Genomic DNA, 26,115 nt, shown 5'->3' with positions numbered 1-26,115 from the left:
CGTTCTGTGTGCCTTCATCAAATCTCGAACTCAGATCTTTAATCAAATGCTAGATTCACACATGTAGTTATCTCCTCAAATCTTCAGTCTGATGTCCCAAAGAACCCAAATTTAGCATGCCCCAAATTGAGCCTGATTTTACACCACAAAACCACTCCCTGCGCTCATTCCTTCATCCTTTTAGCAGCCTAGGTAAGAAATAAGAAACCCTTGGAGTCTCCTTTGACTTTTCTGTCTCACACCCCACACTCAGATTTTTAAAAAAACATTTTTTAGTTGTCAATGTATTTTTATTTTATTTATTTATATGCAGTGCTGAGAATTGAACCCAGTGCCTGACACTTGCTAGGCAAGTGCTCTACCACTGAGACACAACCCCAGCCCATGGCACTCAATTTTTAGGAAGTCCTTCTGTAGTCTAGTGCCCAAATCTACCTAGAACTGACCTCTTTTCACAACGTCTGAGAATACTACACTGGGTCTAGTCCCTATCATTGTTTCTGGGAATTCCTATAGAGTCTTCTAGCTGACCTTTCTCACTCTCCAGCCATCTGTGCCCATAGCCTGGCCTCACACACCTGGAATGGCTCCCTGCTAACTGAGTAAACCCCCAAGTCCTTATCACAGTTCCCAAGCTCTGCATGCTGTATCCTGTTACTTCTCTGTCACTTACTATTCACCCTGTTCTTGTTACACTGGCCTCTGCACTACTCCCGAAAGGTCCAGGGCATTCCTATTCTGCCTTGGCTGTTCCTGGCCTGGAATGCTTTCCCTCAGATGTCTACAAGGACAACTCCCTCACTCTCTTCAACTGCTCACTTTCTTCAGGTGGTTCATCCTGATCACCTTGCTTAAAAGTGCAACCCACTGATTCTGGTACTCCGGCCCTCTGCATGCTGCTTTACTTTCTCCCCCAGTGCTTATTATTTTTAATATACTACATGATTTCTTTACTGCTCTCTCTTCCACCATAGGTAAGCTCCAAAAAGGAAAGAACCACTTTGCTCATTAATGCATTCAGGAGTGTCCCATGTGGAAGTTCCTGGCACACCAGTGGGAATGCCCTTAGTATCTGCCAAGCTGGAATACTGCACTAGTTGAAGCTACAAGATCATCTATGCCAATTTTCTTATTTTGTACACAGAGCCCAGAGTGAAGTAGCGGGGTGATACAACCACTTACCAATAAGCAGTATTGGGGCAAAAAATTGTTTCAAGGCCTGGAAGTATCCCCACAAAACCTATGCCAGACTTGAATTATAGTGTCCACTATGCATTAGAAAATGGGACTGGAGAAGTGTAGCAAAAGCAGCTGCATCAGAAGCCCCTAAAGTGAGTTTGGTTTTTCAAATCAATAAAATGGTTCTGTTTCCTAGTTCTAGGAGCCTCCTGGAGGAACTTTATCCATAGGGGACTGGGAGTGCTGGCCTCACCCTCAGTATCAGTATCTTAAAGGCAGGAAGGGAGGGAAGTCAGAGAGGACTAGAAAGGGGAAGCAGAGTGTCCTGGAGCCTGTGGCTTGTCATAACCACCAAATGACTCAGGAGCTCTAGACCCTGCAACTCCCCTGACAGCAGCAGCCCTTTGCCTGAGAAGTGCCATGGGAGGGCTCAGCTCTCCCCATCTTTCAGGGAAAGAAAAATCAAGCAAGAAGTGGAAGAGGGTGGAAAAAGACCCACAGGAAACCCGCTGGGCACGTTCAGGGGCGGGAGTGGAACTGAAGACTCACAATATATCTCCGAGGGCAGCCAGCTGCTTCTCGGCTATTTGGCGCTCTCGCAGAGGGTCCCCATCCAGGTCTAGCAGGTCATTTTCACCATACAGGCTGCCCAGCCCCAGAGTGCGCTTGGTTCTATGCCAGACACAGAATAGGAAACACATATACACAGATTCCAGCAGACATGCACACAGACAGGGGGGCAGACGGACACACTGCGGAGGCAAAGTGAGAGCTCTGCTAAGCAACGCCAGGAGAGATACGTCGGTGGGTGGGAACTGGCAAACCTGTAGTCGTGGATCTGCTCCTGGATCTCAGGCATGGCTGCCTCCTGAGCCTCACATAGAATGCCCCGGACGTCTTCACCATTCCGCAGACGCAGGTCTGTAGTGAGAGCCCAGGGAAGGCAGCATGGGCAGGGTGTGGGGGCAAGAGGAGGCTGCTCCTGCTGAGCATCTCAAGGGGTCTCAGCTCCCTAAGACACTGGGAGGAGAGGCTGGCTTTCTGTCCCATTCACCTAAAGAAAGTGGAAGCCTGCACTCCATTCAGGTAATTTCTAGATTCAGGACTGGAATTCTGATGTCTAAGGCTCAAGTCAAGGCAAGAACATTTTCTGGATGTCCTATGCTCCATTAGAAGAAATAATGAAGCCCTTCTCACTGGATATGTCCAAATGCTGTTGTCTGACATCAACGTGCAGATCTCTGAGAGGCTCATTCCCCTTCTACTGCCCCTGGTCCAGCTCAAAGGACTAAAAAGGCAAGCACTTCACACTTTATAAAACCGAGAGATGTGTCCTCTCCTGTCCCAGCATCTAGCTCCACCCTGCTAGGCCAAGTCCCTGGGCCCAGTTGGCTCACTCTCTGTTTCTGAGTAAGCTCTGTTCTCCCTATCCTCTGTATCCATAAGTTCTCCTTGGTCACCCATGCTGTAAACAGCTTCTTTCCAAAGGCAGCCTGCCACTTCTAGCCTCTAAAAGGTTGTGGGTGCTGAGCTTCTCAGACTGTCATCCTCTATACACCATCCCCTCCTAATTCTTCTGGAATCAAAAAGAGCTGAGTAATCAACCAGTCACTGGGTCCTCACTCTGGACCTACTGCTATCAACATTCATAAGAAAGCAAAAATAAATCCCTTAAAAAACAAGACAGAGTCTGGGGTTGTGGCTCAGTGGTAGAGCACTTGCCTAGCATGTGTGAGGCCCTGGGTTTGATTCTCAGCACATATAAATAAATGAATAAAATAAGCATCCATCAGCATCTAAAAAAATATTAAAACAAAACCTACTCCAGAGACACTGACTATACAGGTGGGATGGAGTGAGGTCTCTGGATTTTAGGAATCCCTGATTGAGTCCACTTTTCTCCCCACTGAGGGCCAGAGCGGTCACATAAAAGGTTGGGAGAAATGAGACCAGGTCTCCTAATCTAGGGCCAAGGACTTCACATAACAAGCTCCACCAGGCAGAGTGAGCTCCTAGGCAGGATCTGTCACATTTGTGCCTTTCCATAAGCTACTGTGAAGTTTTCTGGAGTACTTGTCCTGTGGGTATTTTCCCTTTTTAGAGGACAGTTCCCCAGGGAGAGGGGCTGTCCTCTATGTCCCCTCTGTCCTCTGAAGTATCCTGAAAGCTCAGGATAATAGGGGCACCAATGGGAGTCAAACTGACTAATAAGCCAACTTACCAATTTCAGCCTGTAACATGTCAGGGATCTTCACTCTGAGAGGCTGTACAACAGAAGAGTAGGGTGGGAGTGTAAGTCAGGTGCTGCCCGGGAACGAACAGCATGCAGGCGGGGAGCGGCTGATCATGTTACTTTCTCTCCTTCTGCCTACATCTACTCCTACCTCCTCCTCTCATCTCTCCCCAACTCTATATCTGAATTCTAGGCCAAGGTTTTAGGAAATAGAATCTGAGATTACAGATTAAGTTGGGATTATACTCTAAGGGTGGCAATACTTTTGGTCAAAATAGTTTTTCTACTTTATTTTAAGGCAATCAGGGTGCAGAGAATAGACAATGTTGCTCCAACTGGTGGCAATTTAGCATCAAGGGAGAAATCTCTGTTAGACTATCTGATGGGCTCTCCCTCCCTTTCACTTCCAAGGAACATTGGTCTTATATTTCCTTACTCAAGACCCACTTACAGGAGCAAATATAAAACTATCGAAAAAATCAATTTTCCCCAACTTCATTAATCCTAATAGCTTATTGCCAGAATAAACTGATCAGATTAGAAAGTCAACCTGGGAAGTGCCCTGCAGGCAGAAGTCTTTTGGCAGGGGGTCCCTGACATCTCCCTGGGCATTACATCCAGATGTATAGAGTGCTCATCTGTCTGGCCCAGATGCTCCAGGTCTCTTCAGCTCCTGCCTTTGGGTAGCAACAGCACATCAGGCTGAGCTTCAGAAACCTGGGTTCTCCTTGCCTTGTTATCTACATAATTTGATATCTCTAAGGCCTCTGCTCTTCCTCTAAGGAAGGACAAAGCAGACATGGCTGAAGAAGTAAGAGAGGCAGTATGTATTCTGTATGTGGTACTAAACAGGTAAAGAGAGAGTCATTTTTTGAGAGGAGAGGTAGGGATGGAAAACAGGAACCCTAATCTTTCAGCCTGGATATCTCTTTAAAAACCTGCCTCCACTGGGCCTGACTGCTTTGCTTAGTTTTTCCTCTGACTGTGTCCGAAGAGTATAATGAGATTGTAATTCAATCCATGACTGCCTTACCGCATTTTTCTCTAGGAAAATATTCCAGATGTCTTTTCCCAAGCTTCGGGAATCCTTGGGATTTGTCTGCTGATAAACTTCGGCACACAAGTAAAAAAGCTACGAGGAGAGAGAAAATGTATTAGAGCAGTGGTTCTCAACCAGGGATGGAACTTTACCCCCTGGGTTGACATGACAATGTATGGAGACATTTTGAGTTGTTACAACTACCAGGGGAATGAGTGCTACTGGAATCTAGTCAGGAAAGGTCCACAGATGCTGCTAAATATCCCTAATTGCACAAAACTGTTTACCATAACAAAGAATTCTCCAGTCTAAAATGTGAACAGGGCTGAGGCTGAGAAGCTCTGGTTTAGAATGTTCTAGAAACCTGTGACAGAGTAATCCTTATCCCCTTCCTCACATGCTCAGGGTCTTCACTCCTGCACTCTGTAGCCTTACCATGCATCTCATACTTGTTTATATGTTGTTTCTGAAGGGATATTTCTCTCTGTGATATGCCTTGTTTTTTTCAAGAATGCTTCTGAGACACCAGCACTTGGAACTTAACACATGGGTAATCCTGTCCTGCTGAGCAAATGGACATTTGTTCTGGTCTCTAATCATGGCAGCAGCAATCCGTGATTCCGAAAGAGGCGTATTCTGGACATCAACTCCCTCTTCCATCCCTTTCTTTCTCAGTAGCTGAGAAAAATGAGGGAAACTGCAAAGTTGCTGGCCCTAAGCACCAACCAGGGCAGGCAGATACCATATTCGCATGTTCATTCCTGGTGGTCACCTTCAGACTGAAGACCTTTACTACTGCACCCTGTCAGGCTTTCTTGTAGTAACACTGTTTATTTGCAAGGGCCTTTCTCGCAATCCCTCCGCCAATCTGTATTCATTCCTTCATTCACAAAACTCAAGAAAGAACATCTTGTCCAAGAAGACTTTCTAAACTCATCAAAAATGGCAGTTTTCTAGGCTCATCTTTTCTGCTACTCCCTAGGTAATGGATGTAGTTGGCTGTGTCACGCATAGTGAAGACTCTCTTTTGCTTAGGTTTTATCCTCTTTCTTATTGTCACAATCCTTAAGATGCCTGACTATGCCCATGGATCTGATATTTAACATCTAGAGACTGGGCACAGAGGCCAAAGATTCTCTTTGCCAAGCACAAGCAAGCACTCAAACCAGACTGATAGTTCTGGCTTACCAGTGGACTGGGGTCTGCCTGAGAGAAGATGTATCGAAGAAAAACTGCCAGGTGAGCTGGACGTGACCTCAGTTTTTCGAGATCTTGGAAGACAATGTCACTCTGGAAGGCACAAAGGTGAGCATAACAAGTAGGTGCAGAGGCAAGGGCAGTGGAATAGCCTGCTCCAGCTTTGCCCCCATGTTCTCCACCGTCTGGCCCATCAGCTCGGGCTCCCTCCTGCCAGCTCCCTTCATAGCTGGTGCCAGTCAAGGGCAGCTTGCATGGCAGAAGGATGATGAAAGGAGAAAATCAGGAAACACTTACCTCGTTGTTGAAATAACCAGGATCGTAATCTTCCTCTGGGCCAATAATTAAAGGCTTCGGGCTTTGATCTATACCCTGGGGTAGAGAGGCAAGTTGTAGAGATGAGAGGTTATAGAGGATGAAAATCCAATCTCTTCAATGTTCAGTAACAGCACAGCACTCACAAAGAAAGCTACTTGGGTCTGGTAAACGCTGGTCTCTCACTACCACCCCCAAATCTCAGAGCACAGATGCAATGATTTCCACTTGCAGGAAACCAACTGCTTCTGGGTGGGGCGAAGCAGACTCAGAGCAGCCTGGTCACATGACATATGAAGATGGGAAGTAAGAGAAAATGCTCTCTTCCTGTTTGCAAAAGATCTGGGGAGGGAGCATCAGCTAACAAACAGCACCTGCCATATGACTGGGCTGGGGGCTGCACTGTTTTCCTAAACAGTCACCCCACAACCTAAAGATTCGCTCTCCAACTCTGGTATCCTGGTATCTACCACAGTGCTGCTGAATAGCTGTGTGCCTACCTAATACTGGTGGATCAGTAACTGTCAGAGAGCCATGGAGTTGATCTACCTCTCTGTAAACCAAAGGGGATGGGGCTGATGTTTTTCAAATACTACTTCTATTATTTCCCTGGTCTGCTCAAGAATCTATGGTAGATAGCCATTACCTGTTAAAATCCAAACTCCTTAGCTTTTCTTTCTTTCCCTTTCAGGCCAATTTTAATAAAAACGAAATCCTAACCAACATGATTACTAACTAAAGGGACTTCATACTGCATGAACAGATGTTTACAGGACAAATTCTTTTCCTTTAGCTTTCATAGTTTTTCTAGCAACTATGTTTTCCCTTGATTTACTCTTCATTTCCAATGACTCCTCAGCAAGGGCTGAGTTTCTGGAACCCACCTAGCTTACTCATGCCCACTATGATGTTGGCCTGGTCTATCTTCCTCACTACTTTCTTTTCTTTTTTTTTTTTTTGCACTGGGAATTGAATCAGGATGTACCACTGAGCTATATCCCCAGCCTCCACCGCATCCCCCTTCCTGCTTTTTTTTTTTAAATTTGAGATAGGGTCTTGTTAAGTTGCTGAGGTTGGTGTCAAATTTGCAGTCCTCCTGCCTTGGCCTCCCAAGTCCACCATACCCAGCCTCCTTACCACTTTCTCAATGGGCTTCACCTGACAGTTCCTCCCTGATGCCCCGTACTCCCTTTCTGTTCTCCTGGATAGTTAATGACTCCATGCCAGAATGATGAACTCAGAGACCCAGAAGATACTGCAGAGTCTAATACTCATTCATAGTTTAGAACAGCAAGCCCTAGTGAAACCAACGGGTGTGCTTGAAGTCACAAAGCCAGGTCCAGGGCTGGGGATGTGGCTCAAGCGGTAGCGTGCTCGCCTGACATGCGTGCGGCCCGGGTTCGATCCTCAGCACCACATACAAACAAAGATGTTGTGTCCGCCAAAAACTAATAAATAAATAAATATTAAAAAAAAAAAAAAGCCATGTCCAATGTGCTGCACCTGTACTTCCAGACAGATTCCAAGTATCCTCCTTTTTCTGGTAAACATCCTAGTCTCTGAGCCCCTTCATCCTCAGTAGGTGCTGGACTGGATGGGTACTTCTGGCTCTACTTGGTTCTTTGATGAAAAGCACTAGGTTTTTTTGCTTGTTTGGTAGGAGGATTTTTAAACAGTCTTTACAAATTCACATTTTTTTTTTCCTAATTAAAAAAGCAGGCTGGACACAGTAGCATGTGCCTTTAATCCCAATGGCTTGGAAGATTGAGATAGGAGGATTGCAGGTTCAAAGCCAGCCTCAGCAACTCAGCAAGGCCCTAAGCAATTTAGTGAGACCCATCTCAAAAGGCAACTTTAAACTTTTTTGACCAATAATAAACTCATTTTCATTGCAACCTGGTACACATATATGTAACTGAAACAGAAATTTTACAAATCTATTCTTACTCTTACTATAGTCAAAGAATTCTGACATTTTGTTTACCATGTTATTAGATTGTACTTCATTAAAATATTGCACTGGACTTTTGATATTCTACCATGATTCAAAAGGTGATAACTGAGTTTCAAAATACCATCTGCATACTTCCTTACAACAATGTCTTCCAGTATGGATCTCAAGATGATTTTAGGAGAGATGAGTTTTGTGGAGGTTTGAGATAATTTTAGGTATGAATTAAGGAACGATGAATCATATTATAAGAAAGTTTCTTTTCAATTTCCATTCAATCCTTTTGATTAACCCAGAGAAAGTTTCAGTCTGCTGTTAATCTAACTTTAATACCCTCTACAAAGGCAGAATCAGCCTCAGGCTTAATTAAAGCCATTGAAAAGCAGCAAAATCTAGCTAGAGTTTATTTGTTGGCTTGTTTTATCTATTTTAAAAATAAGTGATATAATTCAGAATTGAGAGGATACAAAAGGGTACATATAATGAGAATTCCTCTTTCCATTTCTATCCTCAAACTATCAATCCTGCTGTTCAGAAGCAATACCACCATGTATGCTCCAGAGGTATCTTATAAAGAAGACTCCTATTTCTTGTGTGTTGGGGGGAGGGGTGGATACTGGGGAATGAAAACAGGAGGACAAGGGGAGGCAGGGTGCGGTGGACTTCGGCCACTGAGCTACATCCTCAGGCCTTTTCTTATGTTGAGACAGGGTCTTGTTAAGTTGTGGAGGCTGATCCTCTTGCCTTATCCCTCCAAGCTGCTAGGATTACAGGTATGCACCACTGCACCTTGCTCCTCATCCTCTTTTTAATATAAATTGCGGTTTTCTTTCCACACTGTTCAATATCTTGTAGACAGAACTTCACAAAATTGTTTCTAAACTTATATTTTGCATTTATACTATGTGATACTGGTTTTACTATCAGGCCGTGACCTATTTCCTTTAAAATGAATTTAAGTTTAAAAAAAGTAAGCCTGAAGAAAAATATTATATAACATTATACAGTTAGAAAGTAGACATGGAAAAAATCTTTGTAGTTGTAAATTTTAAGCAGTGCTGTTTCACAGGACCAAGAGATGACTTCCTGGATCTCTAATGGCTTCTGCTTGCACAGAAGGTGACTCCCTGGCTCTCAAGTCAGCACACCACGTTGTCAGACAGTCCAGGTTTTCTACAAGTTTCTGCACTGAGCCAAAACCTGTCTACCTGGATCTCCCATGGACTCGGTTCTACCCTTGAGAGCATGGGATTTCTAATCAGGTTCTGTAGAACCCTAGGGCTCCACAGAAATGCCCCTGAGGGCAGCGGGAGGTGGATGAGCAAAGATGTCAAGATCAGTGAACTTTTATTTGTTTTCTATATTACAATTTCAAAAAATAAAATTTTGTTTGAGAAAAAGAGAGCACAGAAAATTAGTATTCTGGAGAGACTGAACAAACCCATTTCATATTCTTTCTAGATATTAAAAGAAAGGCCAGCTATCTGCACCTTAGGTGCCATGTCCCTAGAGATGAATCCATTGACTGTTCATAGAGAAACGAAGATCACCTGACTCTCATTTCTACTTCTGTTTGCCCCACTTTTTACATAACAAAACTAAGACATGTTCTTTACTATTTGTTCTCTAAATGATCCTCTCAAATTGTGGATGGCCAGAGTAGAGTTTAGTCTAACTATTCAAGATCATATACTGGACAATAATTGCCTCCAAATTGCAGCTATGGCAGGGAAAGGAGAACTGCAGGGTGGCTCTGATCACTCACCTGATCACTAGATGAAGGGATGGGTACGTCTGAGCCCTGCCGTCTATGGTGGTGGGCCACCCTGGCCATGATCACAGGGGAGGTTCGAGGACTGTCTAGTCCAGGATCTGATGGTACCGAATTCCGATTCATCAATGACTAAAGAACAGAGAATTCTGTGAGAAGGAACCTCATCCAGAACACTGTCAGGTGATAATCATGCTTGCACTATACTGCACCCTTGTTCACATATCACCTCATTCAATCCTCGAAATTAACCTTGAAGTACATACTATTGTTTGTCCCACTTTTTACATAACAAAACTAAGACCTGGAAAGATTATGAGTCTTGATCAAGGTCAAAGAACTTATAATGTATTCCCTGGATTCAATATAGGCAGTCTCAACCCACAGCCCACACACTTCATCACCAACTATGTCCTCTCTCACATCTTTGCTCATAGATTACTTAGGACTACTCCTCCTGCCACTTTTTTGGTGACCTTCCCACATACTGGTCCTTCCACATATATTCATCATCTTCCTACCAACAGGGAAAGTAATAATGAAGTAAACTTTTATTATCTGAAATTAGGCTATTAACATGCTTTGAACTACTTATTCACACATTTAGTTAATCTGCCTGAGTAAATACTTTGCTGTCACCATTACTTCTTCTTGCTTACTTTTACAATATGAGTTTTCACTTACAGCTTATGTATGCAAACTGAGAAGAGATAACCTTTGAGTTTAACCTGAAATTCTTTGTCACTCCAAAAATAATGAGCCATTCAAGCAGAAAAAGCAGCGGCATAGAAAGAAATTTAGGCTGGGTTCATTAATCTAGAGGATTATTCCTAGAAAGGTAGAAAAGTGTTTTTGGTCACATCACTGCTTTAGATAATTTATGTCTTGCTCCTTTTCTCTCAAAAATGTGCTATAGTTAATGAAACAGGAGGACATCTTTTCTGCTACTCCATCTTCTTTTTAATAGGACAGAGTTGACTATGATAAAGTACAAGCCAGATCTAATGATCTGGCATGTTGGAAACACTTGAAACCCCCTTTTTTGGAACCCAGAGTACAGTGACTAAAATCCTTAGTACTGGAGCTGTAGAAGAGATACCCAGACGAAGGGCTAGAGGCCTCGGTGTGGCCCGTGAGTAGCAAAGCCTTCAGGGGCCCAAGGCAGGGACAGCAAATGCAGTTCTAAATAGGCCATACTGCTGCTGGCACTCACCTCACTGAGGGAGGGGAAGCGCTCTGTTCCAGAGTCCAAGCCACTGTCTGCCTCCTGGGAATCCAGAGAGAGACGACCTGGGAAGAAAAGAGTGGAGGCAGTAGGAAGGGGCTCTGCCCTGGTTACAAGGAACCTTTATTCTGGGCACCTGTGCACAGGGCACGCAGGGCAAGCGCCCCCTTCCTTCCTTTTGCCAGTTTTCCTTTGGTCTCTCACATCATGACCCCCAGGTTCTCCCAGCACACCTTTTCCACTAGCTTTCACCTACCTCTGCACCTGTGCACAGGACCTGTCACCTCCTAGAGTAAGACTGCAGCTCTCTCTCATAACTAGTCCTATCAACTCGGTCCCAGCCCTCTCTGGTCACCGTCCCTTTCACAAGTATTAGTTGAGCTCCTAAGTGTTGGGGAGCCGTTAAGCAACTGTTAGGACCACAGTGTCCTCAATATTTCCCTGGTTCCAATGCTATTGCATTTCTACCGCATGCACTGCCCTGGGTATGGGTACTGCTTTCTCTCCTTATTCTGCTTTCCAGAGGACAGGTACTATGCATTTCTTTCCCTGAAGCTGCTTTGTGGGGAGGAGACAATAGATCAGAAACCTGTACTATATGTGAGAGAAAAAAGGTGTGATGGGGGAACTCACCTTCTGATGGTCTCTGGCTGGTGTCACCACAGGGTGGAAGTATGTCCTAAAAGAGAAAGGCCCAGAGGGTGGGAAAATTCTGTGAGCCTCTCCCCCTCCTGATTCCCTCCAATCAGAATCATATTTGCTTATAGTCTGGCTACTTCTGCTTCATTACCTCAACAATGCCAGGCTGGAAGAGATACTGCTTCATTTGCAGTCTGAGAGGATAGTGACCCCTAATGGTGGGAAGGAGCTTTACCATTACTAAAAAGCAAAAATCTCTCTTCGGGGCTGGAGTTGTGGCTCAGAGGTAGAGCTCTCACTTGGCATGCGTGAGGCATGGGGTTCGATCCTCGCACCACATAAAAAAACAAAATAAAGGTACTGTGTCCATCAACAACTAAGAAATAGTTTTTTAAAAATAGATTTAAAAAAAAAAAAAGAACTCCCTTCATTTATTACTCTAGACCTCAAAGGACCTGTTCCCTTACTTGGGTTGGATACAGGAAAGAACTTCCTGTTGAGTACTATAAAATGCTCAAGCAGGGACTGAGGGAAGACATGAAAAGTTTATCTTTGAGTTTGCTGAGGACTGACAGCATCTGTTGGCCTGGGACTGAATGCCCCAGAAGCTGTGGACAGTGCTTCACAATTTACAAAGCACTTTTCTGACTGCATCTTTTACCAACCCTTGATTGCTAATCCCATGTTATAAATAAGGAAAACAGCTCAGATCTTTAGCAACTTGTCCAAGCTACACTGCAGGACAGCTCTACAGCTAAGGCTGGATCTCAGACTTCCAGATCCCAAGCTCAGTATCTCAGACTCATCACCCCACAAGCACAGTGACACGAACAGTGGCAGTAAACAGGCACTGGCCCCCGTGATAAGGCAGACTTCCCTTCTGACAATACCCAATTAGGTGGATACTATTGTATCTCCATTTTATAAATGAGGAGACTGAGGCTCCTAGGGATTATGTAATTTGCCCAAGAGTCTCAAAAGCTAGTGGGAATGAGAGCTGGGATTTGAATCAAGATAATCTAAATCTACAACCGTCAGAAAAAGAACACTTTGAATATTTCTGCTTGTTTCCCAAACTTTTCTGATCTAGATATTCCAAAAAAGAAAGTAGATAAGCCTTACATTTCTATTGGTTTTGGCAAATACTGTTCTTTGATACCTTAAAGTTTCTAAAGAATTACTTGTTATTTACAGAGAACTGAGGCTTAGTGGAGATGAGACAGACACTAACAGTGAAGCCCCAGACAAGAACAGATGAAGGATCATCCCTCTGGAATGTTCCCGAGTGTGGTGAGCTGCTGATACAGATCCCTCTCAACTGAATGTGGATCCTTTATGTAGGCTGACATTAAAAGGGACTTGTATTTCTTTGAGAAGACCCGTTACTTGAAGGACTGGTGGTAGAAAAGCTGCCAGATGAATACTGAGGAAAACCAAGGTGACCTACATTAGCCATGAGGAAGCTACTGAGGTTCATCTGGGGCTTCCTGCTATCTGACGACCTTTTGAAACTCACAGCTATCACATGGGATGGTTGTGAGAAGGGAAGGGAAGGAAAATTAGGAGACTATGGAGTCAATAGTCTGATTTATTTCATTTCTTTCTTTTCATTCTTGGCGGGCAAGAAACTGGCTTTTTCTTTATATGGTATCCCAAGTGTTGGGAAAGAGTTCAGCCTCTCTGGTGCTAAATAAAGATCGGCTAGCTGACTTTTGATTGTTTATAAGATACTAAACACTTACTAGCTCAGCCTTCAGATCCTGCCGTGACTCAGGAGGGCCTTGTGCCCTTGCTTTCTCCCTGGTTCTAATCCAGCCCAACTGCATGGTGCCTGTTCTAGAGCTATGCCTACCATCACTCACCACTAAGCCACCAGTCTCCTGCTGGATCTTCAGCTGTAACTGAGACACACGCCGCCGGGCACCTTCGATTTGCTCTTCCAGCAGGCTGGCGGGGTTCCGGCTATACACCTCACAGATACGCTGGCGAGGGAGGAGGAGGAGGAGGAGGAGGAGGAGGAGGAGGAGGAGGAGGAGGAGGGGAAAAGGCAGAGGGCCGGTTAGTAGAGAATGGATGACTCACCAGTGGGGAAAACAGGCGGTTATCCCAAAACAAGGAGGAAAGAGAAGAGGTCTATGCTTTCTAGTAGGTGCTCATTATTTCACCATCATTTAGGATCAGAAAAAGGGGGGTGCAATGAGAAACAGAACACATGAGGCAGCTAGAGACAGGAGACAAAATACCAAGGCCTGCCCTATCTGACCCATTCTTCAAGGCCTGGCTGGAGTCCCTCCCGCTTCCTAAGTGAAGACTCCATCACTTAGGACTCCACCTCAAATGTGAAGTCCTGAAGTGACTGTCCAGATCATTATATAGTAAAGTGCTAAAGAGAATACCTCCACACAATGAGAGCCCCAGGGGAGGAGAAGCAGCGGCCTGGCCAAGCAGTCAATATCCCTGCGCCGTCCCCAGGAAGCTCCTGGACAGCAGAAGCTACCAGCCCTCACTCTGCTCTCCTCACAGTACGCAGCAGAAGGGAGCACAGGGGTCGAGGAAGACCTGCCTCTAAAATCGAGTCTCCACGGAGGGCTGTGCAGACTCGGACACACTTGAATACATCCTCATCAATAAAATGGAGATGACAGTACCGCCTCGTGGGATGGTGGTGAGATCTGAATGAGGTCATGTAAAGTGCTTAGCAGGATATCTGGTGCATATTACACACCAGAATACATGGCAGCTATTAATATTTTACTTCAAAAGGAGATACTTGACAAACTTTGCTGGTGAAAGAAATAAAGATGTTGTGTTTACATATCAGCTAGATTCATCTGGGGATTCCTGCTACCTGACAACCTTTTGAAATTCACATTTAATGTTTCTTCTTTTCCATGCCCATCAAGCCCCAACCTCAGTGCCAGCAGATAACATATTTGGTAAGAACTTTCCCAACTCACTCCACTTCAAAACACCTGTAGCCGTCTCTCCTCCTGCCTCAGCAGAGAAACCGTCTGAATCTTACAGAGCGGATCCCTCTGACTACGGGTACTATCTGGATACTTTTCACTTATCTTCAAAGTCTTCTTTTTCCAGGGGCTTATTCCCTTCATCCTATAAAAATGTTCAAGTTCCCTGACTTAAAAACACCATAATAAAATCCTTTCTACCAGCGCAGATTCTTCTTCAAGCCACGGCCTCATTTTTTTTCTCCTTTCTTTCATAACCAAATGTTTCGGAACAGCACCCTACACTCAGAGTCCCTGTTCTTTACATCCCAGTCATTCCTCAGCATATATAACCTGGTGTCTCCCTGTTAGCTCTGTGACGTCATATTAGAGGCTGGTGCAATGGACCAAAGAAATACGTAAGCTCCCCAACCGTCCCTGGCTCTCCTTTTCTTTCTGCATTGGCACCCTGGGTGGTCTCACCCAGACCCCAGTTTCAATGATCACCTTTATACTGAGCATCTCTATTCCAGCTTTATCCCCGTTCACCTCCCTATACCTGGAGGACAGTAGTTATCTGAATGTCTCTTGGACACCCCCAATTCAGCAAACCCAAAGCTGACCTTCACTTTTTCCTGTGAAGGTCTCTTCCTCTCTGCCCTTTTACTCCACCGACAGCACCAGCCAGGCACCCACACTGTGGCCATTTTTCATTCTTTCCTCCCTTACCAACTGGTAAGTTCCACTGATCTGATTTCTGAGATGTTTCCCTTCCCTATTCCCTTCTTTTTGTTCTGACTCCTACTGTTTCTTGTTGAATATGTCATCATCTTTTTATCTACAACAGTCTCCTATGTCAATCTACTTCACACATGCCTCTGGAGAACACTGGTTTGAAAATGTGACAAGTCCCCTACTTAAATTCCTTCAATCAAACTTCAAGCTCCTCAAGATATTTAAGGCCCAAATCACTTTCCAATCTCTATACCCACTGCCATTTTTCATTTTTCTAATTATAGCAGACTGAACCCAACACAAGCATCACTTCATGAGGCTTCCTGATAACTGTATAAACCATTATTGCTTCTTTTGGGCAGTTGTAGTATTTTTTAAATTTATTAAAAATTGTCACTGAGATCATTCATTTAAGACTCATTATCTTTAAGTGTATACAAGTCAGTGGTTTTTAGTATATACTCACGCAGCTGTGCAACCATGTTCCACCTAATTCCAGAACAGTTCCATCACCCCAATAAGAAAGCTGTACCTATAAGCAGTCATTGCCAGCTTCCCCCTTCTGCTACTAAACTACTTTCTGTTTCTATCAATTTGCCTATTCTTGACATTCCAAGTAAATGGAGTAAAAAAATTTGTGGACTTTTGCCTGGCTTCTTTCAGCTAGCGTGTTTTCAGGGTTCTCTGCTTTATAGCATGTATCAGTACTTACTCATTTTTATGGACAAATTACATGTATTGTGTGGTTTGAAAATGTGACAATTTTGCTTATCCACCAGCTGAGAGACATTTGGATTTTTTCTACTTTTTGGCTGTCATGAATGTTCACATACAAGCTTTTGTGTGAACATATTTTTTGGGGTATTTACCTAGGAGAGGAATTGCTGGATCATATAGTATCTCTGTGTTTAACATTTTAAAGATTTATCTAACTCTTCTAGTGTGGCTGTACCATTTTATATTCCTACCATCAATGGTAGAAAGAGATTAGTGAATATTTAGATAAAATAAAAACAAGTATTTCTTAGATTTGTCCACATCTTTACCAACAATTGTCTTTTGTTATAACCATCCTAATTGTTGTGAAGTAGTATCTTGCTGTCATTTTGATCAGGGTCCCTGTATAACTAACAACGTTGAGCATCTCTTCCAATGCTTACTGGCTATTTGTATTTGTATTTTTTTTTCCCCCCGCAGCGCTGGAAATGGGGCCTTCTGCATGCTAGAAAGTACTCTGCCACTCGGCCACACCCTTAGTCCTTAGTCTGTTTATTCAAATCCTTTGCCATCTGTGTTGTCTTTTTATTGTTGGGGTATGAGTATTTTGCATATTCTGGTAATTAGACCCTCATCAGATATACAATTTGTAAAAATTCCTTCTATTCTGAGAGCTGTCCTTTTACTTTTTTGATGAAACCTGATGATATTTTTGGAATTATTTTTGCTTTTGGTGTCATTTCAAAGAAATCAATGTCTAATCCAAGATCATGGATATTTATACCTAAGTTTTATTAAGTTTTACAGTTTTTAAAAACAGCTTTAGTTCTGACATTTATGTCTTTGATCCACTGAATTAAATTTTGTTAATTTGTGAAGTAATAAGGGTCTAGATTTCTAGATTTATATGTGTGTGTGTGTGTGTTTGTGACTGAGGATTACCTGATTTTCCTCAGTTCTAATGTTCCCTTATTTTAGTTTGCATGTCATGTCACTTAATTGTATTTAGTCTTCACATTCACTATTCTTATCTGTTATCCAAAGAATTCTATTATCCCATTTATTTTATTGGTCAAATTCTGCTTTATCAGATCCTACTGGCCAATGCCAGGTCCTGAAGTTGTCCGCTGGGGTTTTAACTGTGATGGGATATGGTCTGCACGCTGAAGTTGCTCTGGTGTTGTAGTATTTCATTAAGGCCATGGCCAGTCTACCTTTAGCAGTGACCTCACCTGTAACTCTTTTTCCTCTTGCCTCAGCATATTCCTGAGGATCTGGGTGGCATGTTTTTGAACTTCAGGATCCTAGGAAAGGAAAATATAACTGTAGTGAAAGTTGGGGGTTACCTCAATGCTAATTCTCTTATATCTGCTGATTCTTGGGCAAGGAAAAGGTATAAGAGTAAAGTCAAGGTCATAAGTGGAATTTGTGTAACATTCAGTATCTTGCTGGAATGCAGGAAACATAAAACCTTATTTTGTTTTTTTCTTGAGCTTCCTAGAAGCCTTGCCCATCATCACCTTTGGTATCAAACTGCTCTCTAACTTCTCCAGGGACTTGCTGGCTCTGTCTTCTTTCCAAAGAGAAAATCCTGTTCCTTATACCTATTTGCATCCTATCCTCTTTTATGCCTTTGCACAGGCTTTACTACTCTGAAGGATCTCATCTGTTTTTATCCTTTTCTGACTCTCCCTCTACTGACTGAATTCCATATCTCACTTCTCCAGGAAGCCATGCTCCTCCTCCTTGACTTAGTAGCATAGTCTCCCGATGCTAACCACAACGGTCCCTAAGCAATGCTTTCTGCCCATCCCTAGTGAGGAGAATCACTCTCAGAGGGCCTCTGGAGGGCCTTCCACAGGTTTAGGGAACACAATGAATGTTACTGTCTCATATTCATTTACATGGGAGGGTATGGAGGCATGAAGCACCCCGTCATGCAACCCTCATGTTTATTTAACTCTTTGATGCTGTTTATATGTCTTTTGGCTTGTCTCTGCTTACTACAACCCCAGTCAACTTGGTCCCCAATGGAGAGCTCTTCAAAAGGACCACAGAGTACGGAGGAATCAGGAGGATCATTACCTGCAGAGGTTTGGGTCCTGTGATGCGCTGTGGAGGTGGCAGAGGTGGAGGTGGAGGTGGTGGGATCACAGGGATGACTCGGGGAGCTCCTGTCAGGAATGGTTCCTGTTGGAGCCCAGAGACACTAACAGATGAAGGTGAAGAGCCCAGGAGGGTCAGTGCCACATAGGCGCCAGCTGGAGGAGAACAGAGAGGCTTGCTCGAGCTGTGCTGTCCTGGACAGTCGACATTCACGATACAGGAGGGATTCTTTTTTCATTAAGCTCATAATCCTGTGGATTATGTTCTCCTCACTTTTAAGGCCCCAATCATTCTCCAATTCCTGCTTTTCTACCCTGCATCAACCTAGTTCCACTTCCTTACCTTCCTTCATGCAGAGACCTCAACCAGAATTTCAACCACAATTATTTGGGATATTTAGTGAAATGTTCCCTTATCTTACTAAATTAAGTAGCCAGTGCAAAGCCCAAGCACACTGCCTGCTTGGCACATGGAAGGTCCTCAAGTTCTAGCCCTCCACTTCCCAGACTCCTCACATCCTTTAATTCTTCCCTCAACACTTGCTGCTTCTATTTAATTACCCATGCAGACTCAACTGTTGGATCTTCCTGGCTATAAACTACTTTTGACCCTGCTCCCTAAAGAAGAATTAGATGAGGAAGAATGCAAATGAGAGAGAGGACAGAGACCTGGTCTCAGTAGGACATGGCCTAAACAAGAGTGGCAAAGACGGGCGGTAAAAATGAAGATGTTTGATGAGAAACATCTCTACTTGAAGTAACAGGGCTCTGTGCCTGAAGGGCCATGTAGATCACACCAGATGGAATTTCGGCAGCCTCAACATCTACCAAAGAAGCCGTCTGGATCAGTAGGCCTTTTCTTTCCTCCCTCTCGTCCACCTGGCCTCTACTTCTTTAGTTGTCACCCCTCTCCAACTCACATTTAATAAGCTTTACCACCTCCAGGTGTGAGCTGTTGGTCACCATGGTGCCGTTGACCTGTTGAAGGGACAAATATATTATGTAATAGTGAGAGAAACTAGGGGCTCCTAAGATCAAAATGCCTCTTTAGGAAGCCATTTTCCAATGCTCCTTATTTACATCTGGTCACTTGTTTATTACTCTCATTCACATTATGAATTTGTTCTATTCACATGTGCCATGTGTTTGCATCCCCTGCCAGCCTATGAGTTTTCATCAACAAGACCTGTCTTCATTTCTTCAGTCATTTTATTTTTTATTTTTTGGAGAAGGGGGTAAGCTCATCCAACAGTTTGCCTCACACATGTGTATGCCAACTGGCCCCAAGTGCTGTCTCTTTACTAGAGGATTGGGAGTCTCTGCCTCTAGGATTTCCTTAATGCATACAGGACTCCATTTTGCAGGCAGCAGATCTGAATGGATAAGGCAGATGAAGTAGTTTAGAATAGGCCAGGCAGGACCTCAGGCCAGCACAGCATGGAGGACAGTTGATTAAGCTGAGAGTCTGAAGGCTTTAATCTTACTCTTATCATCTCTGGAATGGGGATAATAAAACCTATTCTAGAAGTGTGGTTGCTTGGGTCCAGAACATGGAACCCAGCTCTCTTTTTGCTTTCTCTCACTACACTACTATGCTCCCTCCATGGTGCCACCCCTAACTCAGGGTCTGATTGACAGTTGGTATGGAAATGGAAGTTTGCAGGACCAGCCAGGGCCAGAACAGCCTCTGCACACCTGCCTCCTCTCCTGGGGGTGGGTGTCAGGGCCACTCACTTTGATGATCCGGTCGCCCTCTTTCACACCAGCTTTCATGGCTGCACCTCCTGTAAGGAGAAGGCCTGGTCAGCAAAACCCCACAATCCTCCCCAGAGACCACTGACTCTACACTAAAGTCCCTGTGCAATTTCCTCCTCTCTGAAAGAAATTTCATTTCATTTCAATGTGTGAAGCACCTCCAGTCTGGGCAGACACCGCATGCTGCCCCAGTGACAAAGGACTTTTGTTTTGGTACTGGGGATTGATCCCAGGGGAGATTTACCACTGAGTTACATCCCTAGTCCTTATTTATTTTATTTTATTTTATTTTCATATTTTGAGACAGTATCTTGCTAAGTTGCTGAAGCTGGCCTCACACTTGCCATCCTCCTGCCCTAGCCTCTTGAGTCTCTGGGATTACAGGTGTGTGCCACTGTGTCTGGCTAAGGACTTTTAAGTTGAAGTGAACTATATAAGGTCACATCTGCTGCTCTTCCCTCCACCTAGATCAGAAGCCTGACTTCTGACAACCAGTCAAGGTAGGAGATAAGCAGGGCCAGGTTCTGGGAAGAGTATGTGTCTAGATATGTTCAAAGATCTTGGGGTTGGGAGGGAGAGCAAGGGAGGAAGATTACCTCTAGATAGGGAATAGGGGTGGAGGGAAAGGAGGGAGAAGGGGAATAGCATGGATGGTAAAAGGACTCCCTCATCATTATACAAAATACATGTATGAAGATGTGAATTTGGTGTCAACATACCTTATATATAATCAGAGATATGATAAATTATGGTATAATGGTGTATTAAGAGTTGTAATGCAAAAATAAATTAATTAATTAAAAAAAGATCAGATAAAAGTTATTTCTTATTATCCAGTGGGAAAAAATGAGTTTACTGAAATAAAGTATAATTAGTAAAATAATCATAATTATTAGGAATATGGAGAAAAGAATAAATGCAAGAGTTTCAAACAGATAGTTCCTAAGTTCTGAGAGGCTCAAAACAAGTTTTAAACTATTTATAGTTTAAAATGGACCAGATTAAGGTCTTCTGATGATGGATGACTAAGAGACACTCAGAAGACTGTGCTATTGACCTTTGCAGATTATCACTTAACTGGAGGCAGCAGTGGTTTTGACCACTTCATAGTTTAAAATGGCTTATATTCCTGGCTTAATTTATACCCAGGAAGTACTTACACTCCTGAAACAAGTTAATGCCAAAACAAGTAAATGAGGAACATAAAAATTATATTTTACAAATTTGCCCCAAGATGATCATTAAATCTGTATGTTGTATTCATCCAATCAAAAGAAAACTCCCACAAAACACATCTAGATGTTTCTAGTACATACAGAAAAAAATATAGCAATGACTATATTCCAATTTGGCTTTTCATTATGGGCCTCAGACTCCCCTCATCTAAAATGTGCTATTTATGGAAGAGTACTTACAAATAACTTGGAATTCTTATACAGTCATGTAGAAATGAAAGCCGGGGAGGAAAGAGCTATCTCACCTAAATACATAAAACACATGAGGTAACTCTAATAACTCAGTGATTTTTTTAAAAAAAGAAACTGAACTCTTTAAATAATATGAGCAAAAGTTCTCAAACTTCAGTGAGCACAAGAATCACCAGGGGAATTTGTTAATGAGTATATCCTTGGCTCTCCTGCCAGAAAGTATTTCGTACTTCTGGGGTTGAGCCTAGGAATAGGGATTTCAATTATTCTAGGGCTTTGGTGATTCTGATGTAGGCAGAACACAGAGACAGGAGAAAAAGTGAGCTTAAAAAACCTACTATCTGGAAAAGAAAACAACCAACTGCTTTATTACTCTTATGATTTCAATGCTAATCCAAATGAAGCCAGTCAGTCTGTCTCTTCCCTAAAACACATACATACCCAGGTGTATACACACACATACATTCTAAAACTCATTCTTTATTGCAAATCATTTTTCTGTTTTTTTTTTTTTTTTTTTCTCTCTAGGTCTGATTCTGTCCAGCCTAAGAGGAGGAGAGAAAACATAAAACAAAAAACCAAGGAGAAGTGCACTGACACTTCACCGGAGGGGTATCATTTCTGTATCTAGTAAGACTGCATAAGCAAAATTCAGGTTATTGGCAGTTCCACTAGCTCTGTCCTATCCTAGTCCAGGAACCCTGAAAAACACAGGAAGGAAGGAATAAAACTATCTTTTCAGAGCTTTACCCTAGGTATGAAAAAAACATCCCCCATGGATCAAAGTTAGCTCCTGGGTGTAAGAAGCTGTAATTATGCGCATCCTTGTATGGTCCGCAGATTGTATCTCCTTTTAGTCATACTTTTGAAATCCTCTTTTCCTTTTTCCTATAAACACATCAAGTCTTTCTCCAAAATTACTACAAGTATATTTTCCCTTCCCCTTTTATGCCTAGGGTGAAATGCCAGCCTGCTTCCTACCCTTTCCTGGATTCTCCCATAAGCCAAGCCTACAATGCTTCATGTGACCAACTCAGTCCCATTTGCCACACTGAAGTTCACCCCTTTTAGGGATACTTGTTTTATGCTCTCCCATACACCTTCCTTTCTCTCTTCTTCAACCTGGGTCAACTAACAATGATTCCATTACTTGGTATATGAAAGAGCTTTGACTCTTTACAGTTCTTCTATATGCAAAGGTCATGTGATTGAGGCGTTCCCTACTCTGCACTCCCTTCCTGCCAAATTCCTGTCTTGCTGATCTGTTTTTCATTTCTGTCATTCAAACAACTCCTGAAATCCTGTTTTTCTTAAAAGGGCTTCCCCAAGATCAGAAGGGATATGATTTATGCCTTGAACTACAAAGTATCCAAACTTGTAAATACCACTCATCTGATATAAAGCCTGACATAAATCATTTATCTTTCGGTAATGCATTACTTAATAATAACTGATTACAAATGTAAAATGTTTGGACAGTGTGCCTGTCTCCAATTGCAAACCTCTATAGAAAGTGACTACCTGTGGCCATCTATCCAGGTGCTGTGGTGCACACCTGTAATCTCAGCTACTAGGGAGGTTGAGGCAGATCTTAAGTTTGAGGCCAGCCTGGGAAACTTAGTGAGACCCTGTTTTAAAATAAAAACTATAAAGGGCTGGAGATATAAATCAGAGGTAGAGTGCCAAGTGGGTTTAATCTCTAGTCTCACATACACATACACACAAAAGGGGGTGGTGAGGGTCTAGGGATGTAGCTCCACGGCAGAGTCTTGCCTAGCATCCAAGAGGCCCTGGGTTCAATCCCCAGTACAGCAAGGAAAAAAGAAAAAAAAAAGAAAGAAAGAAAGAAAGAAAGAAAGAAAGAGTTAAAGTGACTGCCCATGCACTTAGCCAGGTATAGTGAAGGTAAGTATGAAAGGCCTTTGATGCCTCCATGGCAACTTCTGAGCCAGTATGAGGGGCTCTCGTTGATAGCAACCAGGCATTTGCCTGGTGACTGAGGGCTGTTCCATTGATTTGCCACTTCCCAGCTGGGGAAGCAGGCATGTAGTGTGATCCTGGGAAATTCGGCCTTGTGGCTTGGTATTGTGGAGAGTTCTCCAGATGTCTCTGGGAAGCCAGTTCTCACTTCACTCATGCCTCCCAGGGCTCCCTGAAGCACACATTCTCCAAGTCATGCAGCACTGTCACATATGTGAAGCCTTCTAAGAACTGCCCACCATGAGCAGGAAAGATGCTGTACTCACCAGGCCGCACAGATTGCACCAGAACAATGCGATCCCCACTGACTGTGAAGCCGAAGCCATGCTGGTCCTTTTGGATGATGACACAGCGTTGAACAAGACCTGGTAGAAGTGAGAGAGAGAAAAGGGTGGGGCAGGCAGCATCATAAGAAGGCTGTTACCTACAGCCAAGGCCAGCCCAGGAACGACCCAGGCATGTCTTCCTTCAAGAGTCTTCCCCGCCCCCCCAACCCCCAGGATCCTGAGATTCATCCTGTCGTGACACACCACTACAGTAACAGGCCTCGCTCCGTGACTGGCAAAACCTGAAATCCACTTTTGTCTTTCATACAAGAAATGGTCCTTCCCTGAGGTGTTGTGATGTGTGTCTCTCTTCTACATATCTGTTCCTTTTGGGTTTGTCTGGGTGATACTAGCTGAAGAACAGGAAAGGGCCAAGTCTAGCCAATGTCCCAAAGACTAACACTACAAATAAGCAGCTCTGCTGGGTGGACTGGAAATCTTATGTCAAGTTACACCCAATGAATGGAGCAGGTAGGTCACAAGCGCTTACTGACTGTTTTTGCAGAGCTGGATAACTCACACAGGTGACTCAGGGCCAGCCCCTTGCCAAATCCAGAGAAGGATAAATAACAGGAAAAAAAAAACAAAAAAAAAAAAAAACACCTTTTATTCACATAAACATCCAAGTACAGAACTTAAAAAAAAAAAAAAAAAGGAAGAAACCAAGGCTATGCCTACCAATTTTCTCCATCCATGTGACTGTGTGACAGATATCACACATGTGTGACTATTTTTGTAATGATTCATGCATGGGTTCTAGAGCTAAAATGGTACTGGTTTCAAGTCCTGATTCTGTTCCCAACTAGCTTGTGCAGTTGGGTAAGTTTCTTGATTTCTCTGTGCCTTAGCTCCCTTATGTTTAAATAAGGATAATAAAACCTATTTTCTAGGGTCAAGGAGGCGATTTATATAAATCTGTAACACAATGCCTGGTGCACATCATGTGCTCAACATAAAGACTAAGGTGTTGTACACTTGAAGTATACAGATGCTGTGTACCTCTATATCTATGGGCTAAGGGCCAAGAAGGTACCTGTTGTCTCTGAGGTGTCAGAGGGCTGGCGGTGGTGGGAAGGGGACTTGCGCTCAGGTGCGGAATCTCCCAGAGCAGACAGGCTACTTAACCTGGAGAAGGAGCAAGGAAAGCACATCAGTGAGTTGGGCAGGGAGGGACCAGCAGAAGGAGGCTCTTTAAAGGGCCCTGAGTCTTCAACAAGGAGAGACCAACCCACCCACGTTTAATCTGCTCAATCTGGGTTAGCCATGTCTACACTGCTGGCCACATCACCTATGTGGAATCTCCTGGCCTAGCAGGGCAAGCGTGTGATCTCTTTAAGACTCAGCAGGGCGTGAAAGGAAACAACCCTTCATGGAGTCAGGTGACAAGGAGACAATGGCAAGAAGGGGATGTGCACACATACACGTCCTTATGGGGTCTTACCAGGCTGCAATGGGGCTGATGGAGCAGCAGAGAGAATGAATGCGAGAAAAAGACGGGAAAAAACAAATAGCTAGTTAGTGTTAAGCGATGATTTGCAAAGAAAAGGGAGACTGAGGGGAAGGACATGGTGGGTCAGACACATGAAGAGCCGTCACGGACACAGCAGAGCCTCAATGGCTGTAGCAGACACAAGCTCCCATTTCAGTCCCACCTCTCTGTCCCTCAAGGTTCCACCTCTCCAAAATGGCAGTGTCCAGGAGGGTGACTCGGCATTTAGTACTAACCTACTGGGTAACTGGCCTCTGGCACACTTTTTATTTGGGGGGGCTCCACGGGAGAACAGGAATCTGGTTTGGTTTTGGTAGTGATTTCCAACCATAGCCAGCCTGAGGTGCCTGCTTAGAAACTATCTGTGACTACAGATGACCAGGTCAGATTCATTCTTTCATCTCTTCTTTACTCACGACCCGGAAAGGAACAGAAGAAATCACTGTCGTGGCCCTCCTTTTTTTAGATAAGTGTGCAAGTTGGCAGTTTATCAATCAATAGTTGCTGCCTCTCTGAAGAGGGCAATTCCTATCCTAGCTAAGTAATGACTAAGTAGAAGTTTATTCATGGAAGCATTGTTTATAATCGCGAAACACTGGAAATCATCTAGATGTTCAAAATGGGTGACTAGTTAATGCATTATTTTATATAAATAAAACAATGATACAGAACTTGGACATATAAAATAATAAGAAGGTACTTTATATAACACAATAAGGAATGATCTTGGGGATATGTTATTGCAGGGGAAAAAGTAAAGATATTATCAACAGTAGATAATAGAGAAAAGAAATTATTTGCTTATATATTTGCGTATGTATGTAAAATACTTAACATCTTGGAAGGCTACAAAAGAAACAACGTTGGTTGCTTCTGAGGAGAGAAAGTGGGTGGCTGGGCATGAGGATGGGACTGGAGATTTATCATTATATTCTCTTTTGTACTCTTTAAATTCAAACCATGTGAAGACAACATCTATTTAAAAACCAAATAAATATATTTTAAATATAAAGGGGGGACACCCCCCACATAGTGGCACCCCTCTTACCTGGACAGGTGAGACTGCTTTTTACTGGCTGATCTTTGG

The 26,115-nt window shown here is 43.4% G+C and overlaps 1 protein-coding gene across 10 annotated transcripts in view; it reads right to left on the bottom strand.

The window, feature by feature from the left end:
• The window catches only part of Arhgef11 (Rho guanine nucleotide exchange factor 11), a 111,133-nt gene that overhangs the window by 21,885 nt on the left and 63,133 nt on the right, over nucleotides 1-26,115 (bottom strand). For 6 of the 10 annotated variants that reach the window (XM_058571868.1, XM_058571873.1, XM_058571871.1 and 3 more), the window contains exons 2-18: nucleotides 26,077-26,109; nucleotides 24,573-24,664; nucleotides 23,480-23,578; nucleotides 19,786-19,835; nucleotides 18,972-19,029; nucleotides 18,032-18,207; nucleotides 17,179-17,250; nucleotides 13,412-13,531; nucleotides 11,544-11,589; nucleotides 10,899-10,975; nucleotides 9,680-9,817; nucleotides 5,946-6,020; nucleotides 5,640-5,741; nucleotides 4,446-4,544; nucleotides 3,401-3,443; nucleotides 2,004-2,100; nucleotides 1,729-1,851 (exon numbers count right to left, since the gene is read on the bottom strand). In XM_058571868.1, coding sequence (XP_058427851.1) covers nucleotides 1,729-1,851; nucleotides 2,004-2,100; nucleotides 3,401-3,443; nucleotides 4,446-4,544; nucleotides 5,640-5,741; nucleotides 5,946-6,020; nucleotides 9,680-9,817; nucleotides 10,899-10,975; nucleotides 11,544-11,589; nucleotides 13,412-13,531; nucleotides 17,179-17,250; nucleotides 18,032-18,207; nucleotides 18,972-19,029; nucleotides 19,786-19,835; nucleotides 23,480-23,578; nucleotides 24,573-24,664; nucleotides 26,077-26,109 — 1,500 coding nt within the window. The remainder of the gene's footprint in view (nucleotides 1-1,728; nucleotides 1,852-2,003; nucleotides 2,101-3,400; nucleotides 3,444-4,445; nucleotides 4,545-5,639; nucleotides 5,742-5,945; nucleotides 6,021-9,679; nucleotides 9,818-10,898; nucleotides 10,976-11,543; nucleotides 11,590-13,411; nucleotides 13,532-17,178; nucleotides 17,251-18,031; nucleotides 18,208-18,971; nucleotides 19,030-19,785; nucleotides 19,836-23,479; nucleotides 23,579-24,572; nucleotides 24,665-26,076; nucleotides 26,110-26,115) is intronic. The other 4 variants (XM_058571874.1, XM_058571876.1, XM_058571875.1 and 1 more) reach the window with 2 other exon arrangements.

Source organism: Marmota monax, unplaced genomic scaffold, assembly GCF_021218885.2.
Source record: "Marmota monax isolate L192 unplaced genomic scaffold, Marmota_monax_Labrador192_F-V1.1 WCK01_AAM20220418_F8-fsc00108, whole genome shotgun sequence".
NCBI classification, from domain to species: domain Eukaryota; kingdom Metazoa; phylum Chordata; class Mammalia; order Rodentia; family Sciuridae; genus Marmota; species Marmota monax.
Note: the sequence above shows the minus strand (reverse complement) of the source record. Positions and strands in the feature narration are given on the sequence as shown.